This window comes from Cylas formicarius, unplaced genomic scaffold (genome assembly GCF_029955315.1).
Source record: "Cylas formicarius isolate icCylForm1 unplaced genomic scaffold, icCylForm1.1 PGA_scaffold_1__22_contigs__length_36826433, whole genome shotgun sequence".
Classification (NCBI taxonomy): Eukaryota; Metazoa; Arthropoda; class Insecta; order Coleoptera; family Brentidae; genus Cylas; species Cylas formicarius.
Window position 1 is genome coordinate 8,783,475 of NW_026844264.1, and position 19,365 is coordinate 8,802,839.

Here is a 19,365-nt window from a genome sequence, read left to right on the forward strand (position 1 = left end):
ACATCACCATCCGGCCCAAAAATCATCGGTTGTTTGTTGCTTGTTAACAGAGCCGTAACTGAACCCAGAATTAAAACACCTTACCTCTGCTCTTCTCTCTAATAATTTCCACATTAAAGATATTAATCGTTAAACCAAAAAATACACTTCGCCACAACCTTCCAATAGCAATGAGTTCGGAAGCAATCGTACACTTGCCACTGTGGTCCTCCCTTACATTCAAAACATCACTGACCAATTATCAAAAGTTTTAAAGAAGTATAACGTCAAAACCAGATTTACCACTTGTCCAAAAATCTCTCAACATCTTCGGTTCGTCAAACACAAAATTCCATTCGAGATGCCAGGAGTTTACAGCATTCCATGCAAATGCGGCAAAGAATACATTGGAGAGTCCGGACGACTCAAAGAAACTCATCAGCTGTTGCAGAACACGCTCATGAAACCGGACATTAAATTTTATTCGATAAAACTAAAATGCTTGCATGTAATCAGTTTTTTTACTAACATTCTTAACCGCGACTCAGGTCTCTACCTGTCACCAATATCAGTCCGCCGAGGCGGTGTTTATGCGCCTCATTTAGCTCCGCCCCCGTCAAACAATATTTAAGCAGGTACAGAGTAAAATAGAAGGCAGTTTCAGTCAAGTTCTGAAGAAGCAACAGGATGATTGGTGAAACGTCAGCAAGCTCAACTCAGCAAAAGCCGACGCAGGGGGAATCCAGAAGTTTTGTAAAAAGTATTACAGTATCCTGTTGAAATTTCTTTGCAACAAAAATATAGCTATTAGATGGTATAGTGCTATGGTAAAAATTGTTGCGCGAGGTATTGATATTTTCATAGAGAAGATACCAACTAATTCGCAATTTCCTATATTATTGGCATAGGCAGGCCTCTATATATCTAGTAGCTATATGGGTGAAAAGGATTTGTTGATTAGCTGGTGGTGTGTTTCTTTTGTTTTTTTAGTGCTCCATTTTTCCAAAATTCGCAGTACTTAATGTTTAGTTTCAAAATCATAAATATAGTTTTTTTTTACTTTTCTATTTATTCACAAATTTTTGACTAATTTCTTGAACGCTCCTTATTGTATTACGAATTAGAAAGTATCAATAAAGCAATAATCGTTTCATTACGCCCAACAATTTCAAAGGAACTCCAACCGCGTCAGAACTTCTCGAACTGGTCAATGAAGAGGTTATGTTCGCTGACTCTGAGGTCCGTTTCCGGGTAATCGTCGAAATTAGTGGTATCCGACAGGTTTTTCGTTTTGGGCTTAAACGGCGGATCAATTTGCTTGTTAAAAATGCCCTCGAAGTTGGTGTGTTGAAACCACCGGTGGGTCTTGATGTCGGCGGTGCCGCCTCTCAAGTTACCGTACCTTGACAATTATCATTTTGACCTATCGACCACGCATAATGGAACGAAACTTAGATTTTGTTGGACATCGGGCAATATTTCTTATATCATCCTTTGAAACTATGCATAATTTGTAAGGATGGTAAAAAAAAAATCGTGTTAAAAAAAAATTTTAGGCTTGTGAGGGTTTCCAGAAACAGTTTTATTTGTATAAAAGAAACAAATCCAAAACATTAACTCAATCTAATGCTTTTATATAAAATTTTATGTAAGGAAAGTTGTATTTTTGTTTTGTATTGGGCGTCTTGCGTATTTTATGTTTTCATTTGAATTACATTGTTTAAATAAAATGTATTCATAGTCGGTATTTATTGATAGTTTATGCATGGATAGATCAATTACTTACAGGAATATTTATAAATAAATTATTTTTAAAATATAATTGTTAAAAAAAAAGGTAAATATTGGTACAAAATATGTACAACTGTTTGACAGCACCTAAATTATTTTTCTATTTTTTTTTTCGACATGCAATGCTTCAAAATTTTATTTTTTCATTTGGAAACGGTAAATTTGCACAAGTTATTCCTTAAATTTTGATAAAAAGAATGATGGGGGTAGTCTAATTCAATCCCCTTAGTCAAGTAACATCGATTACTTGAAAACTTATTAGGTTTGAAAACGTTTAGAGCTCGTCGTGACGGGGCCGATCCGATGCTGCAGTCGTTTTTAATCCTCAATTATGTCACAAATCGGGTTTTGGCACCAATACGAACAACTGGTCTAAATAGCACATTTTTTCTACCGTACCACAGGGCCAACAATGGACGTAATATATTCATCGCAAGGGCGGCCCGGCTGAAAAATGAGAACTAGCATTTGGACTTTTTGAATACTGAGGGTGAGTTTAGGAATCAGATTCAAGCAAGCATAACATAATATAACATAGCTTACATTATTTATTTATTTTTCTTTACTTAACTGGCTTTTACTTTTAGTATTTACTTTTGTAGCAACCGGTAATTTAAGTGTGCATTTTTTTCTAAGTTTTAAAATTAAAATTAATAATAAATAAATAAATAAATACTTTTAACATGGTTCTATCGGTTTGGAAAAAGTTAATTTCAAACTACTTTGGAAACGACCAAATACATGTTGCCTAACGACAATTTTGAAACTACCATATGCGGTATTTATTTTTTCCAAAAAATATTAAGCCCCATGTCCAACACGTAACATGGACTCGTTCCATTGTGCGACGGGAAGAAAAGAAATCCTGCGTCACCTTCTGGTCAAATCGACTTGGAGCAAGTTCCTGACCAGATCGGTCAGTTCGAGGGTGAAAAATCCCGGACACTTGTACTTGCACGCGATGATCTTTTCGTACACCCTCATCGGATCGTTCGATGTGAACGGCGGAAATCCGGCAGTCATTTCGAATAGGAGCACACCGTAAGACCACCAGTCTACCGCTTTGCCGTAACCCTTGCTGAGGATGATCTCGGGTGCGATATATTCGGGAGTGCCGCATAATGTCCAAGTCCTACTTTTCACGATCTGAATATCGGGTTCAGATCTTTCGCTGTGGAAGACGTTGTGAGCGTTACCTTGCAGAATCCCATGTCTGCGATCTTCAGGTACCCCTTGGCGTCGATCAGGATGTTCTCGGGCTTGAGGTCCCTGTAAAGGACGTCGCAGTAGTGGAGAAACTCCAACGCGAGTAGTACCTGAGCCGCGTAAAACTTTGACAAAGTCTCGTCAAATTTATGCACCCTGTAATTGAAAAATTAGACGTTACAGAATAAACTCGAAACTCCACATTCAACGTTGTTGAGTAGCTACTTATTTTGAGATTCCTTTATAGTTTATTTAATCGAAACATTTTAATTAATTATTATCGGGATTAAGCACAGGAAAACCTGGAGAAACCTTCCATTACATTTTCTCATAAATCCAAAAATGGCGTAGTAGACCAGATTTGTCATTTAAAAAGGATGTTAGTTAGAAAATTATTACGTACCTCGTATTTTAGCTACTATTTTCATTGCAGTCAGCACAACCATTCCAACAACTTTTGCATTTAAATTTTTTCGATAAAATGAACCCTTATTAAGATATAAAAGAATACCGACATATAGAGGCACTACAATTTCTTTGATTTTAAATTAATAAGTTAGTGGAGGTAAATATGTCCCAGTTATAGAAAAACATACAAACAATTTTTTTAAACCTAGCAAGGCCGACCCCTTTACCAACGTGTCTGTATGCTGAGTCGCACATATCACTGTTGAAATGTCACTTCATCATTGTGTCGTTTGCAGTCAGTAGCGCGTATCTTATTGCTCTCTTATAAATCAAGGTTAAGGGAGAAACATTTTGGGGATTTAAACGAATACTGATAGTCGATATACATAAAAATATCTTAAGTTTTCTACTAGTATAGTACCAAAAAAGTAACTTGAAGAGTTAACGGCCGCACAGCGATTAACTATAACTATCACAACATTTTTTTATGAATAGGATGCCAGCCTTCCACGTTAAGGCAATGTTTTCGTTCGCTTTCCATGAACAGCGTGTAAGTTTAACAGCATATGATTTTGAGACCCAAACTGTGCCTACAGAGTTGTTTTTTTTTTTGTGCAATCTACTAAACAAGGTTTGTGTTTTTATTTTAGTTTCTTTTGGATGGTATTTTCAGTTGGTTTTTAGATGATTTACTGTGGTCCACATTAACCATCATAGTTGGATAATGTAGCCATATGAAAGGATGTTTGAAAAAAAATTACACAAGACACTTAAACCAAATATGTAACTTGGAATTGGACTGATCTGGTTTATTAATTACAATTAAAACAATAAACAAAAGTAATTAAATTAACACAAAAAATGTTTAAATTTGCACAGTTATTTATGACAGCTGTTTCGGCAACACCGTGCCTTAATCAAATACCTATAAAATTTGATAAAAGCACTGTGTTTGCCGAAACAACTGTCATAAATCATCAAATAACTTTGAAAATCTGAACTTTTTTATGCTAATTTAATTGTGTAACATATGTTTATATTTTTTCAAATAAAGTTTTGCAAAAATGCATGTTTAGGTGAGGAGATTGACATGATGAGTTATAGGCCAAATTACACATCAGATCAAACAATCCAAATTTTTATAGAAGGATGTTATGAGATCATCAGCATTACAGTACCGCCTGAGATGGGTAAACATTTCCCCGCCATTAATGAACGGCATCAGCAAGTAAATGTAGCTGTTGTCCTTGAACGCAAACTCCAACGAGATCAAGAACGGGAAGCGGGCCGACTCCAGGATTTTCTTCTCGTACAGTGTGTGCTCCACTTGCTTCAGTTTAACTATGCGCGACTTGTCCATCACTTTCATCGCGTAGTAGTTATTGGTGGTTTTTTGCTGCACCAGGAACTACGGATTTGACCATGTTTGGCAGTACTCTCAAAACGGCACCAAAAATAAGAAATATTTACCACTCGGCCGAAGGAACCACTGCCCAACGTTTTGATCCTCTCGAAGTCCTTCAGTCCTTCGGACCCGGACGATTTGTTTTCGTCCCATTTTTCGTAGAACTCCTTCCGAAGTTTCTCGAGGGTTTCACCGTAGCCGCCGCGAGTCCTGCCTCTCTGTACAGTCGAAACTAAACGTCATTTAAAACTAACCTAACATTCTGTGTTGATTGTGGAGTTTGGCGGAGGTGTCGGAGAATTCCGCAACTGTTACTGGTTACTATTTAGATAAATATTCGCCGTTATTTAAATTACAAGGTATTATTTAATTCGCATCGTAAAAACCAGTTAGTTGCTCGAGGCCCCGCTCTGGTGTTCAATTGATATTTTATTTGGTGAAATTGGGAATGGTAATACCAATAAACAAACAAAACAAAACATTTTTGTTTTAATTGTGCCTTTCGCATTTCACGCTTGTTTAAATCTATGAAATACATAATACAAACAACAGTAATCGATTGTTAAGATAGACTACATCAAAATGTACGATGGTTGTGTTGTCTTTAACGGTTAATTCGTTACTGCTGAACTATTATTATTAATATACTAAACTATTGATATCAAAAGTTGATTGTTTACGTTAATATTCTAGGTCTCTAACTAATATATGAAGAAAGCCAGATTAAACAACTTATAATATAAATACCAAATAACACTGTGTCTTATGCAACAATATAATTAACGATGAACATATTCTTTTAAACTCTAACGCTCGATCATAGAATAGTTTAAGTAAATCTGCTTATTGTTATTTATTTATTCTGATGGATTTACTCTTATATAATTTTTTATCTAAAGGCTTAGGCTAAATATAAACAATCACCCCGTAATATTAATAATTATTTAGTTCTGTACTAATATGTAGGATAATATCTAAGGTAAAAATATCTTAACAATTGAGAAGTGGGATGTGGAAAATAATAACTTTGTTGTAGTTATTGACATAATTGTAGATGAATACAACTTTGTATAATCTAAGTTTAAAACTAGTTCCTCTGACTGTTTGTCAAGATCAGTACATAATGAAACTTATTGATCTGGTATTTGTCAAGATCAGTGCATAATGAATTCAATTTCTCTGACAATTTGTCAAAATCATTACGCAATGAAACAGATTGCTCTGAAATTTAACAAGAACAGTGTACAATGAAGCTGATTCCTCTGACATTTCATCAAGACCAAGGAGTAGTGAAACTGATTCCTCTCACAATTTCTCAAGATCAATACGTAATGAAAGATCAGTGTATGATAAATCTGATTCCTCAGACACTTCATCAAGGGTAATGAAACTGTTTCCTCTGACATTTGACAAGATTAGTGTATAATGAAGTTGATTCCTGTGACACTTCATCAAGACCAACGAGTAATGATACTGGTTCCTCTGAAAAATTGTGAAGATGAGTACGTAATGAAACAGACATTTGACAAAATCGGTGCACAATGAAGCTGATGCCTCTAACATTTCACCAAGACCAATGGATAGTGAAACTGATTCCTCTCACAGTTTGTCAAGATCAGTACGTAATGAAACGTATCATCTGGTATTTGTCAAGATCAGTGCATGATAAACCTGATTCATCAGACACTTCATCAAGGGTAATGAAACTGATTCTTCTGACATTTGACAAGATTAGTGCATAATGAAGTTGATTCCTCTGACACATCATCAAAATCAATGAGTAATAAAACTGATTTCTCTGAAAATTTGTCAAGATGAGTAGGTAATGAAACAGATTCCTCTGACATTTGCGAAGATCATTGCATATTGAAACTGATTCCTCTGACAATTTGTCAAGATCAGTACGTAATGAAACTTATTCATCTGGTATTTGTCAAAATCAGTGTATAATGAAACTGATTCCTCTGACACCTTATCAAGACCAATGGGTAATGAAACTGATTCCTCTGACAATTTGTCAAGGACAGTAAGTAATGAAACAGATTCCTCTGATATTTGACAATAATAAAGCTGATTCCTCTGACACTCAACTGCCTATTTTTTTTATAAACAAAGTGATATTAGAGTTAATCGATATACTCTATTACGTTTTAAAGAGCAAAGCATTATCGGCCTCCAAAAGCTCATAGTTGCGTACAATAATATAAAAAACGCACAGTCATATAGCGACGAGAAGCTTAGCGAAAATAAAATGAAGATTAGTGTTGTAACCTCGTACCTGATATGCTGAAGAACCTTTGACCATTTCCCTGACCTCAGTAGGCATACGGGAAGAGGTCTTATCAGCCTTGTAGGCCCTCGCGGCACTACTCAGCCTCTCCTTCGTCTTCCGCATATCTCGCGACCCTTTCGGTACGGACATGTCGCTAATATATGGCCGCGACGAGTCGGACGTTGACGGCTTCAGTCATCGGGCAACCGTCACTTGCGTACAAATTTCCGCCATGACCTCTCTCATCGAGAACAAAGCTATGAGGTTGCGGGACGAGGCGCAGAAAAGAATGAATTCTACCGGGTTCCTGCAAACACTTTTCGGCGGTGGACGCAAGATCGGAGAGGCCATCGACTATTACACGAGGTGACTTTGAAATGTCCATTCGTCAATTTTTACGATTTTCCGTCGAACTTTAGAGCGGGAAACCTCTTCAAATTGTCGAAGAACTGGCTCCAAGCAGCCACCGTCTTCGCCGACGCCGCCCAGCTTAATTGCGAAACGCGTGACCATCTGGAAGCGGCTATCGACTACTCCGAGGCTGGCGAGTGTTTCAGGAAATGTCAGCAGATCGCAAAAGCTGTCGAACATTACCTCAAAGCTATCGCATTGTATTTGGAAATGGGTGTGTTGTCAATCTTATTCGTATCAAATTGGCCCGTAATTATCTCAACTTAATAAAAATTGACGCTAGGTGTACGCGTGCCATAAGTGAAATAGATTTAGAATTTTTAGAATACTTCTGGCTATTTAAAATTTCAAAGGTGTTCAATGATTTTTGAGTAGATATGGAAACACTGTTGTAGCAATTTTTCAAATTGAGATCAAAGCGGATAACATGCCGCTTTGATCAATCAAAATTTGATATCAATTTTGCCTTCAGGTTGAACAATTTGTTATTATGCTTTTATTCTGAAATTTGCCATTTTTAATAAATTCAGTAGGATTTTTTTTTCGATAATTTGTGTTTAGTTTAATATTACGTTTTTAATTTAAAATAAGAATACTAATAATTATGCAGCAATATAAATAGGATAAATTAAGTTGATTATGCCAGATTTATTTCAGCTTAGTAGAAGCAATACCTAAGTTTACCATCCTCCACTTCTGCGGGGTATCTTATATGTAGACTTCTCACCTGCTAATTAAAGAATTCGGATTTAGTTTCACCATCCAATTGCAGATGACAGCAGATTACCATTGCCCCATATAAATTTTCGCAATTAATATAAATTACTACTTTTACTAAAATGGGTGCTGTAAGTGTAGTTATTTTTTAAAAAAGGCATGTTTTTTTCTCCATATTTTAGAAATGACAGGGATGAAAGATTCAGCATTTCCAGCAATGAGTCGGTAATGGTATCTCACCCCTCACAATATATTATTCTATGGTTTTGATAGTCCACTCACAAAAAAAAGCATTTCATTTAGAGTTTAGAGGTCGGAACTTGAATATTACACATATTACTATTTACAAAACTTCTGCATTCCTCCTGGGTTGGTTGTTGTTGAGTCGAACTTGCTAACGTTTCGCCAATCATCCTGTTGGCTTTTTCAGAGCTTGACGGAAACTTGCTCGCATTTCACTCTGTACCTGCTTATATATAACAATGTTTGGTTGCTTAAAGACTTCTATAGATTCTCTAATTTTTCGTTGGTAGAATACCAACATGCAAGAATTTTAGTTTTATCGAATAAAATCATATATCGGGTTTCGTGATTATGTTCGGAAACTGCTGATAAGTTTATTTGTCTTAGTCATCAAACTTTAGCGAAACCATCAAACTCTTCTTAACTACCAAACACTGTGATAAATGTATCATCGCATCAACTTTCGGACACGAAGAAATCGGTATCGCAAAAGGCTGCAACTTCGTCCTTGCCCCACGTATTATCCCAAAAGAGAAAATCATTTCAAATATCGACTCTATCCTAAACAAACTGCCATCTCAAACAGCTAATGAAATTCGATGTGAAACCGCAAAAATCTGACAGTATATGGTTTTCCTATTGATAATAAGAGTTCAAACTTTTACGATTTGATTTTCGCTATTCAGAATATTTTGGCTCGGTCTAACCCACCCAGTAGTAAGTCTGACCTAGCTCAATCGTTTTCCGATCGATGCAGGGAGATTTCTGGCCGCGGCCAAACTTCACCGCACCGTTGCGCAAGCGCTGGAAGATGACGGCGACATAAACGGAGCTAGAACCAATTACGAAAGGGCTGCGGAGTTCTATCGGGAAGGACGTCACTACGCGTTGGCGAACGACACGTTGCAAAAGGTGGCGGAATGCGAGGCCATGGCGGGCCGCTACCGCAAAGCCATTAAAATATTCCAGGAGGCGGCGTGTTTCGACTTGTCAGACGCAGCATTACCCCAACGCAATGCCGCCGAGCACCTGTTCAAAGCGGCGATATGTCATCTGTGCAACGACGCGAGCGCCACTGCGACCGCAGCAGACAATTACTGCGAGATGTGCCCGCAGTTCAGGGATTCCAGGTAAACGATGTAGTTAAAGCGCTTAATTTGCAACAGCTTGGATTGGCGTTAAGGCGTTAAATCGGGTAAGTCTAGGTCTATTTAGTTGATGGCAAAGAGCTCCATTATAAAAGAGAGGCGACAATAAGCGCAGGCAGCTTTGAATATGGAGGTCCAGTTGTTGTGATCTTGCTTTCGTCTCGATCGCTTTATTTGTAGCCGTTAATAGATTAAGGGACAACTGATATACAGGTGTAGAAATTAGGAAAAATTTCTTTTAAAGAAAGTACCTAAATACGCTTTTTTTTTCATTATTATTTTATTTATTGAATGATTTAGATTGTACGCAGGAAAAAGCAAACAAATGCCTTAATATAATTACATCAGCTCTAAAAAGGCTAAATAGAATATAAACAAGCACAAGCAATGGTAAGGAAAAAAATATGCACTAGAAAAAACAAAAGAACTGCCAGAAAATAAACTCATACTTGGGAAGTACCGGAAGTTCGGAAAGTTGAATATTAATAAGAAACGCAAGAAAAGATCGTAACAACTTACAATCCTAAGACCCTAAGACTAGGCCGAGTACTTCAAAAGACTTCTGGTTGACAAAAAGAAAAAAAAATGCTTAGATGAAGACCACGAAATTTCAAATTTAACGGTCGTGGGTCTCCTATCAAAATAAAGGCAGAAAAAGAGAAAATACAAGAAAACAAAAAAGTCGAACTAATAAGGGCAGTCAGCACGACACACAAATAATAAAAGTTAAAATTAGAAATCATTTTACATCAATAAAACAAGTAACGAAATGACTGAAGCAAGAGTGGGTGTATCCCACTCTTTTGAAAACACATCTGAAACTCCTTAACGATCTAATGCTATACACATTATCTTTTGCGGATGATCTTAGCCCAAGTTTACAAAGACCTAAATTACATGACAAGAAAACTGATAATTGAGATGAATATAAAGTCTGGGCAATGGAAATAAAGAAATAATATCTAGGTTATAATTGCAGAAGATGGTACATTGGAAAAAGAAATTAAAGATAGAAATGGACAAGGCAGGAAAGCAATAGCCCTGCTAAACGGAATCCTTTTGGACAAAAGAATATAAAAAAAACATATAAGAGAACAGTTAAGAGGGCCGTAACATATGGATCAGAAGTATGGTTAATTAAATAAAGTACGGAGAAAATTCTAAGAGCAAACGAAATGGACTTTTGCAGGCGATCAGGCGGAATCTATAGAAGCGAAAGAAAAACCAACGAATGAATTAGGTAGATTGTGGGAACACACATACCAGTGATACCTCCAGAAAGACTTTTTATTCAATTATTTTAATATAACGAAATTGATTTAACCGGTATATTTTATATTCATATTTATCGAGTATTCGGAAATTTATATTTTAAGTTCTAAAAACAATATTGTACAAAAAAAGACATTATTTTATTATCATTGAAATAATAATAATTATTAAAGTAATAATATTTACAGGTTTTTTGTATCTGTTTTTTTTTTGTTTTCATGACAGAATTTATATAAAAAAATAACTCTAATAAATAATTTGGCAAGTTAATTGGACGGGAAAGGAATATATATGTATGTACGAATTTAGCGTCTATTAAGGAAAATATATTTCTTGCTAAACACGTTTGGTAGATAAATTTTCGAATTAATTTTGTTACTAATCTAAATATAATTAACAAATTGTTTAAGCGGGTTTTTAGGCAATCGGAAATATATTCATTTGTACATTTATATATAAAGTTTGAAAATATTAGATATTTTTGAAACAAACGCTGTTATTCTAAATTAAATTCAATAAAATAGCACAAATTTATCGACGAGTATTTTTAAGGTCCAGTCTAAAAATTACACTGGCAATATCCACACTAAGTTCAAGGCATAAATGAAACAATATTCTATAAAATCAAAAAAAAAAAAGATCACAATCAAAAAGCTAAGGAAGACTAACTAATAAACACACTTCAACAATGTGAGAGAAGCTCTCGGACTATTAAGAAAACGAGAAGATTCATGTTTTTTTAACGTTTATACCCCGGACCTCCGATAATTCGCCTAGAAAATTGGGTTGATCACTGTCGCCTCTCCTTAAGATTGGATGTCTCCATTCTATGGTTCCACTCAAATAAAACAAAATTTAAGTGAACACGAACTGATCATGCGCCTGGCGGAATGCGTCGAAGACCGCGACCTTGAAGGCTACGCCAACGTAATCAGAACGTTCGACACCTCATCCAAGCTGGACGTGTGGCACGTCACGATGTTGCTGCGCGCCAAAAATTCGATCGACGCCGAAAACGACTTGGGTTGATAAATAAATAACCGTTGCCTTATTCAAAAATTTTATTTTACTCTCAACTAATATTAAACAAAGGTTCATCTTCGTCGTATCGCTCTTTCTCTTCCGCCGCGTCACTAGCTAACCCATGTTCTATATCATACTGCCGTAACCACTTGTCGTCGTCGTCTTCGTCCGTTTCCATTGCAACGTTGCCGATGTTGTCGCCTTTGCCGTCTAGGTTCAGTTTGGGACCATCAATGCATGCGAAGGAGCTACGGTATTGCTCTGCGATCAAGCTCTTCACCATGTAGGGTCCTTCGAGCTCGTATCCGAGCTTCCTGTAGTAGTTCCTGGTTCCCACGCCCGATATAACCGCCATTTTGGTGGAACGGTGCTCTTCTATTGCGATCTGCTCGGCCCACTGCATTAGCAACGCGCCGAACCCCTGGTGCTGGAATTTTCTGTCGTCTCGACCGCTCACCGGCACTACGCTGCCGTACACGTGCAGTTCTCTGATAACTGAAGTGTCGCCGGCCAATTCCGGACGGTAGGTGGTCTCCTTGCTACATTTTCTCAGCCTTAAATGGGTCGTTTTATTTATTAACTTTTCATTTTTCAAAGAAACTTCCACAGGCTACTGTAATACTATTTACAAAACTTCTGGATTCTTCCTGCGTCGGTTGTTGCTGAGTTGAACTTGTTAACGTTTTCTCTAAAACTATTTCAGTCAAGCTCTGAAGAAGCCAACAGGATTATTAGCGAAACGATAACAAGTTCAACTCAACAACAACCGAAGTAGGAGGAATCCAGAAGTTTTGTAAATGGTAAATACTTTTCATATCAATTTATAGAGTGTCTTAAAAAAAAAGGACAAGAGAACAATCACAGAAACAGCCATTAACTTTTTTAATCAAGTAATTGCAATGACTTTCTAAAACTATCAGAGTTATCTGAAATTAAACACGAAACATTATCTGCAAAAGCTGTATATCGAGGATTAGGGTCTATAGCCGCAAATTGCTTTACAAATAAGGTAAGCCCCGGTATCGAACCCCGGCGTTCTTGGAGGTATTGATTCCATGTCTTTTATCGACTTTTTTTATTATTCTTAAAAACTTATTATGATCGACTGAGCCTAACGCACTGCTGGGATTGCAGGCGATACTAACAGGGCACTCCCTCATATCCGTTAAGTTTCTCATAAAAAAAGTATATAGCTGTCATCATACTTTTATTATTTCTAAATCCATACTGCTTTTCCGACAATATTTTATTATTTTTTAAATGATTTAGTAGTCAATTTAAAATAATGGGCTGTTTTATTTAACACCCTGTACATACGCTGAGCTGTATTTGTATATATTTTGTATATACCAAGCTCCACCAGTGAGAGGTAGATATAAATGTTGGTTTACTTCAACTACATTTTTTTACAATTTAAACCGTATTTCCATTCTTTGATTTTGTAAAGAGGACTAAAATATTACTTTCAATAATAAAAATGATTCGTCAATCGACCGAGACCCTGTATACGCGAACGGACTATGTTGTTTTAATCTTAGACGAACAAACTTAACACAGTTTTATTTTCTGATAATACAACATTTTATCAGATTTATCACTTTTCAGATATTATCAATCTTGATTACCATAAGACAGAAAGTAAACTTTCTCAATATTTCTTTGCTAACCAATTGCCATTCATTGATACAAAATCACAAGAGAAATACCAATATCGGAACAACCACTAACAGTTTCCAATAACAATTTTCACTCTTACTTAACTATTCGTATTATCTCTGGGCTTGATTACAGAGAGTACTTGAGAGAACTGTCATTCAGCTAATATCAGAGTCCTTAACTTCAATCAATACAATTTTATACTAAAAGCTATTTTCTCAATTTTTGTTGACTTTAAATTTCTCCTAATCTTATTTTGTTCTTATGTTCATTAATGTCATGTCGTGTAAAAAAAGACCAAATATATATCCAAAATTTATACTTTAAATTTAATTTAAAATTTTATATTTGCAAATATTTATTACAAGTCATAACTAATAATTTTAAAAACATAGTTTTTTCTTTCTCTTTTAACTTACAATACTACCTTGTATGATTTTTTTAACAATACACTATCTATTTATTATTACTGTCAACCAGACTGAGGCATAATTAATACAAATCACAGAGATATTTTACGCATCAAAACATGACGTCATTGATGGATCAACGTCGATTCTAATTAGCTGTATTATATGTATGATATAAGATATAAAAATAGAAAAATGCAGTAGAAAGATAATGAAAATTTCTACATCTTCCAAGTGAGTTCAAAAATTAAGTTTAAATTTTTCATATTGAAAAAATATTTTTTTTTTAGTCATTTTGTCTTTATTTTGGTAAATAATTTATCTTTATTATGGATATAAATGTTATAGGAGAAACTTCTGTAAACTTAAGTTTTTTTTATTTAATAGATTTAATAGATTGTGAATTTGAAAAAGAAAAGTTAATATCTATTAAAATTTAAAAATTTTGAGATTTTTTTTCCAGGCAAATCCTTTAAAACAATTACTGACTATCTGTATGACTGACTAATAGTATGTTATAGTTTGTGAAGCAAATGAACCTTTAAAAATATACTCTAAATTTTATTTGAAAAAGTATTTTTTTATAAATGATAAACTCTTCAGTATTTGGCGACGAAGACAATGACGTCCTTATACTGATGCGTTTATGTATATGGTATTTTCTTTTTGTTTTTTGATATACAGAGACCTTCATTATGCTAATAATACAGGTACTTTTGAAGCCTCCATAAAAGAAAAATTAAGATTTAACGGCGTTCGATAACCGACATGGCTGCTGCTTGTATCTGGCATTTTTTCGACAGTATTTTCTCAAAATAAGCCCAAATCTCATTAGATGTTCCATAAATTGTGTGGAGATCGCGGATTAGAAGAATTTAGGGGCATTAACGGAAGATTCCTTCCCTTCTCTACATATCATCCATCATAGCAACCTGCAACATACCTCAGCAGTCCGACCAGAATATCCTGGCCGGGATCCTCGTAACTCAAAAACGTCTCCCATCCGCCATTGGCGACGTAATCTCGACGGACGGGCTCGATGTCGTCCGGACGCATTTTTTCGTGGATTTCTGTGATGCCCACCTCTCTGGTTCGCACGTCCCTACATTTCAGGCCTAAATCGCGCATGCGATCGAGTGCCAACTCTCTCAAGTTGCCGTGCTCGACGCCCGAACTAAGACACGAAAATTTGTTGACTGCGGACCATAAGAGGGACGTGTTTAATTTCTTCACCTTACTAGAGGCATGGGTATGTCGCGCTGCACCCTGTAAACCCTCGTCCAAGGCGGTACCAAACCCAATATTTTCGCGATTAAATCGACAAGCACGGACGGCGGGTAGCTTTTGTAGCGACCCGTTTTCCACAGCTCGTACAGGCCCGTCCCTCTGATCACCAAAGTCGGATATATTTTCAAGCCGTCCGCACGAAACGCCGGGTTCTCGAAGAATTCCTGACCGCAAGGAAATAATCATACATCCGCTATGTAGCACGTGATCAACCATTAAAATTTTACAGGATAAAATCAAGCACATTTCGAGCTCGCGTTTTAATCGACCCGGTATCAAACTCGATAATAGGTTTGAGGACAATAAGCTGTTATCTGATGGACAATTAAGGTATGAAACGGGAACTGCCTGTTCCAAACACGAATCCGCTTTTTTAATTGTCAATGAGCAATAACAGAATATATTGAGATACACTCTTGGCCCATAAAAGAGGCCATACAAATTTTAAGTAAAAATATTCAATATTTTTCTTACAAGTAATTTGTAAAGGTATTAATTTTTAGTTTTTTTTTAATTGTTTATTTGAGTATGGGCATGTGCGTAAATCAAAGTTCAATTCTCATTCTATTAATATCAAAAAATAAAGTTATGAAACATCGATTTTAAATTGCTTAAGTCGTTTTCCAAAATTAGGGTTCATTTTTTTTTATAAAGCAAAGGAATAATAAATCGGCAAATGATGTCATCAAAACCTGATATTTTTTGACTAATTAAAAAGAAAACTTGATACGATTGATAGGCGCGGATCTAGTTTTTTTTTTCAGAAATCACTGTAGCTTTGTTTTTGGACACTGGAAGTGGACATGGAAATTATTTTGAAACCAATGCATGGTGGAAGGGCTAAACTTTCATGAGGATAAATTCCCGATTCATTTTGTTAATCTGGCATTAGTTTGAAGTCGCCACTGTTTTGAAGATTACAGTGATCGGGGTCACGGCGAAATTACTCATATCATTGTTGAAAAAAAAATCATACCAGGTACTTTTACAAGTCAAAAGAGAAACACCAATATTTTAATATTATTATTATTACTACTTTTTCTACTAGAAAATATTTTTTGTCCCATAACTACAGTAAAAAATGTAAAATTGATAATTTAATGTCAGAAAATGATAGGAGTGAGGATCTTATGGTGGTAACCTATAATTCTGAACCTAAGAAAATTATATTAACATATAGGACGATGACAGTCTAAGTCTGATACCAGGTACCATATTCTTTGAAAATCACCTGCATTAGGCTTTAATTTCGCTCTTATTTGTCAATTTTGACTTTTAATTTGTGATTGAGGTTAAATACTCACTATAAATTGTTCAATGTCCCGTTCTAGATCGACATTGGGCAAATCAGGCATCATATGGGCGACGACCTTGAACCCCGCATCTTTTGCTAGGTTAAACGTCTCGCACACAGCTTTTACAGTGTGGCCTCTGTTTGTGTCTAAAGCAACATCTTCATAAACTGACTGGACGCCTGAAAAAAAAAAAACAAAACTGAGCTACAGAACAATTAAGTCAGTTTCGTACCAATTTCTAGGCGAGTACATCCATATTTCAACATATCTGACAAATGTCGCTGTAAACAGTAATCGGGCCTTGTTTCAATTGTGATTCCGATACACTTCGAATTGGCCCTTTCCGAATACATAACTGCCTCCTCGACTGAAGCGCTCTTGTGTCCCGATAAGGCGTCGTGCAGATTCCTGATGAAATAATCGCGATAATCGTCAGGCAAGCTCATAAATGTGCCGCCCATCACGATAAATTCCACCTTGTCGACAGAATGTCCCAGTTGCTTCAACTGGTCGACTCGGTGTCTCGTCTGCAAGTAAGGATCATAACGAGCTCTTATTGCTCTCATGGAAGTAGGCTCGTATCCCGTGTAACTTTGGGTTGAATATTCAAAGTCAGAGTCTGGACCGCCGGGGCAATACACACATATATTACCCGTCATGTTGATATGGGGACATCGGTGCGGTTTACACATAACCGCTACCACTGCAATCTACATATAAGAAAACAAACCATGGGTATTTAATATGTTGACAAAAAAATCCTACACTAAATAATGGTTTTACAAATGTTTTAATAAGTACAATAAATTAGATTAAAATTATTCAGACATACTCCGCTAGCCGTTCTGATTGGTTTCGCTAACAACTTTGGCACTAAAGCCTTTTTATGATTAGCAGGAACTGCAGCAATTATGTCCACCAGTCGGGGCGAAGTTTCTAACCCATACTTAGATGATATCCTATGTTTAAGCGCGTTCAGATTGATGTCTTTCTTTTCCTCTTGAGATTTTATCAACTCGTGCACAATTTCGGCCACCGTGATTACTCTGCGTTCTTCCACAGTGAGGTGGGCGAATTCTAAAACGCATTTTGTTGAACAGAAGGATAGATTTTTATTGGGGCTCTGTTACCGTTTTTCTTTTTCCCCATATTGTAGTCACAATTACTGTTATAAATAAACAATTATTTTTTTACCTATTACGAATTCGAGGTTAGGTTAGAAAAGTAGTTCAATTGACCAAAAAGAACTAACCTGAAAAGAGCAGAAAATGACAGCCCCTGTGGAAGAAAATAATTTGACTAACGAAAATTCTCAAGAAGCAATCAAGGAAACTAAAAAACCATCAAAGAGAGGAATTATCTATCTATCGACGATACCTCCTTATATGAATGTTACAAAAATTAGAGAAATATTTAGCGAATTTGGTAAATTAGGTAGGGTGTATTTACAGCTGGCTGATAAAGGCAAGTGAATTCGCGATTAAATTGTAATTAGTTTTAAATTTTACTTTCTATTAGGTCATGGGGATAAGAAAAAAAAGAAACGAAAACCCGCCAAAAAGTTCACAGAAGGTTGGGTTGAATTTGAGAAAAAATGTGTGGCCAAACGTGTAGCAACATTATTAAACAACAGTCAAGTAAGCACAAGGAAAAGTTCTAAATATTATGATTGTACATGGAACATAAAATACTTGTCAAATTTCAAGTGGGCTCACTTGCATGAGCGCCTCACATATGAGAGATCAGCGAGAAACAAAAAGCTTAAGGACGAGATACAGCTTACAAAGAAAAAGGCCAACTTTTTTTCTTCGAATCTAGATTCTAAGAAAAACAAAGATGTGGTCAATAAAGAGTATGAAGATATAACCAAAATAGCCACCGAAACAGCCATGGAAGTTGAGGATATAGAAAAAGAAAGCAGAGCAGAATTCTTGAGATCATTATTACCATAATGTACCAAAGTGTTCACTTGTGTTTTTTGAAACCACACAAATAAAATATTTTTTAAATTGTTTTAATCATGGTACAAAGTATTGGAACATAAAATGAGTAAAGCCAGAATTTATTTCCAACTAATTTATTGTCTAATTTTAATCTTCTCTGGCATGTCTTGTGGTTTGCCTTCTCTACCCATAATTTTTTCTCCAGCAGCATTGATAGCAAAGTTGTAATCCACTTCATTCTCCAATGCAATCTCTATAGCTGCATCTATATTTTCTGGTGTAATAAACGTTTTGGAGATTTCCTTTTCCTTTCGCACTAGCTCTTCGACAACCTCTGTCAATTTTTCCTGTTTGAGCATCTCGTGGCTAATACGTTCCTTGGCAAATGCCAGATCTGCTTCCAATTGGCTGGCGGCGCGTTTTTCGCGCAAAATTTTTATTTCGGCGTTCCATTTTTCGTTTATTTCTTTGCATCGTGCAAAGTCTTCAGCAAAAACTTGCTGTTGTATTTGTGGATCCTCATTGGTTTCGCTTAAACTCTGATATTTCCTTGTCAAGTACTGTCTCAGTGATTTAACCTCAGTCCTGTACTTGTTATTCAGACGTTTCAGTTCTTCACTCTCGTCGTCAGGTATTACTGGTCTCTTCGGAACCCGAAACAATTTACTTTTGGCGGTACCGAGCCATATGGGTTTTCTCCATCGAACGGGTTGAAATTCAGGCGTCAAACGTTTTATTGTTTCTACTGATAATTTGCATAAACCGATGCTTGGTGTGAGTCGTAACATTGGTAGAAAATATATAAAAAAAACTCGCATGAACTAATTTTCAGGTTCTTTTTTATTTACTGCTATTGGTAAAGTTTTAGGTTATCTGTTCTTCTTTTTAAATTCTATTGT

General features: G+C 36.0%; 5 protein-coding genes across 7 annotated transcripts; 2 read left to right on the plus strand and 3 right to left on the minus strand.

Annotated features, from left to right (window-relative positions):
• Window positions 1–1,147: 1,147 nt before the first annotated feature.
• Window positions 1,148–7,223, minus strand: LOC132696629 (cAMP-dependent protein kinase catalytic subunit beta-like). 3 transcript variants are annotated; one of them, XM_060661568.1, is made up of 6 exons: window positions 7,068–7,223; window positions 4,855–5,007; window positions 4,563–4,792; window positions 3,087–3,132; window positions 2,645–3,039; window positions 1,148–1,381 (listed from the first exon to the last, which is right to left on the minus strand). In XM_060661568.1, exons 1-6 carry the CDS (start codon window positions 7,209–7,211, stop codon window positions 1,168–1,170), a joined length of 1,182 nt encoding a protein of 393 aa, XP_060517551.1. In that variant the 5' UTR covers window positions 7,212–7,223; the 3' UTR covers window positions 1,148–1,167. The 3 variants fall into 3 exon arrangements, with proteins under 3 accessions (XP_060517551.1, XP_060517552.1, XP_060517553.1); XM_060661569.1 differs by having other exon boundaries at window positions 2,645–2,916; window positions 2,967–3,132; XM_060661570.1 differs by having other exon boundaries at window positions 1,243–1,381; window positions 2,645–2,902; window positions 2,967–3,132.
• A 56-nt stretch (window positions 7,224–7,279) lies between these two features.
• Window positions 7,280–11,967, plus strand: LOC132696735 (alpha-soluble NSF attachment protein-like). Its single transcript, XM_060661729.1, has 4 exons — window positions 7,280–7,427; window positions 7,481–7,686; window positions 9,190–9,562; window positions 11,713–11,967. Exons 1-4 carry the CDS (start codon window positions 7,294–7,296, stop codon window positions 11,879–11,881), a joined length of 882 nt encoding a protein of 293 aa, XP_060517712.1. The 5' UTR covers window positions 7,280–7,293; the 3' UTR covers window positions 11,882–11,967.
• LOC132696733 (elongator complex protein 3) lies at window positions 11,881–17,766 on the minus strand. Its single transcript, XM_060661728.1, has 7 exons — window positions 17,654–17,766; window positions 17,356–17,600; window positions 16,756–17,233; window positions 16,533–16,702; window positions 15,175–15,392; window positions 14,885–15,115; window positions 11,881–12,429 (listed from the first exon to the last, which is right to left on the minus strand). The coding sequence occupies exons 1-7, from the start codon at window positions 17,670–17,672 to the stop codon at window positions 11,925–11,927; spliced, it is 1,866 nt and encodes a 621-aa protein (XP_060517711.1). The 5' UTR covers window positions 17,673–17,766; the 3' UTR covers window positions 11,881–11,924.
• On the plus strand, window positions 17,748–18,577 carry LOC132696737 (uncharacterized). Its single transcript, XM_060661731.1, has 2 exons — window positions 17,748–17,987; window positions 18,042–18,577. The coding sequence occupies exons 1-2, from the start codon at window positions 17,792–17,794 to the stop codon at window positions 18,473–18,475; spliced, it is 630 nt and encodes a 209-aa protein (XP_060517714.1). The 5' UTR covers window positions 17,748–17,791; the 3' UTR covers window positions 18,476–18,577.
• Window positions 18,526–19,340, minus strand: LOC132696736 (small ribosomal subunit protein mS26). Its single transcript, XM_060661730.1, has one exon. The coding sequence runs from the start codon at window positions 19,282–19,284 to the stop codon at window positions 18,601–18,603; it is 684 nt and encodes a 227-aa protein (XP_060517713.1). The 5' UTR covers window positions 19,285–19,340; the 3' UTR covers window positions 18,526–18,600.
• Window positions 19,341–19,365: the final 25 nt, after the last annotated feature.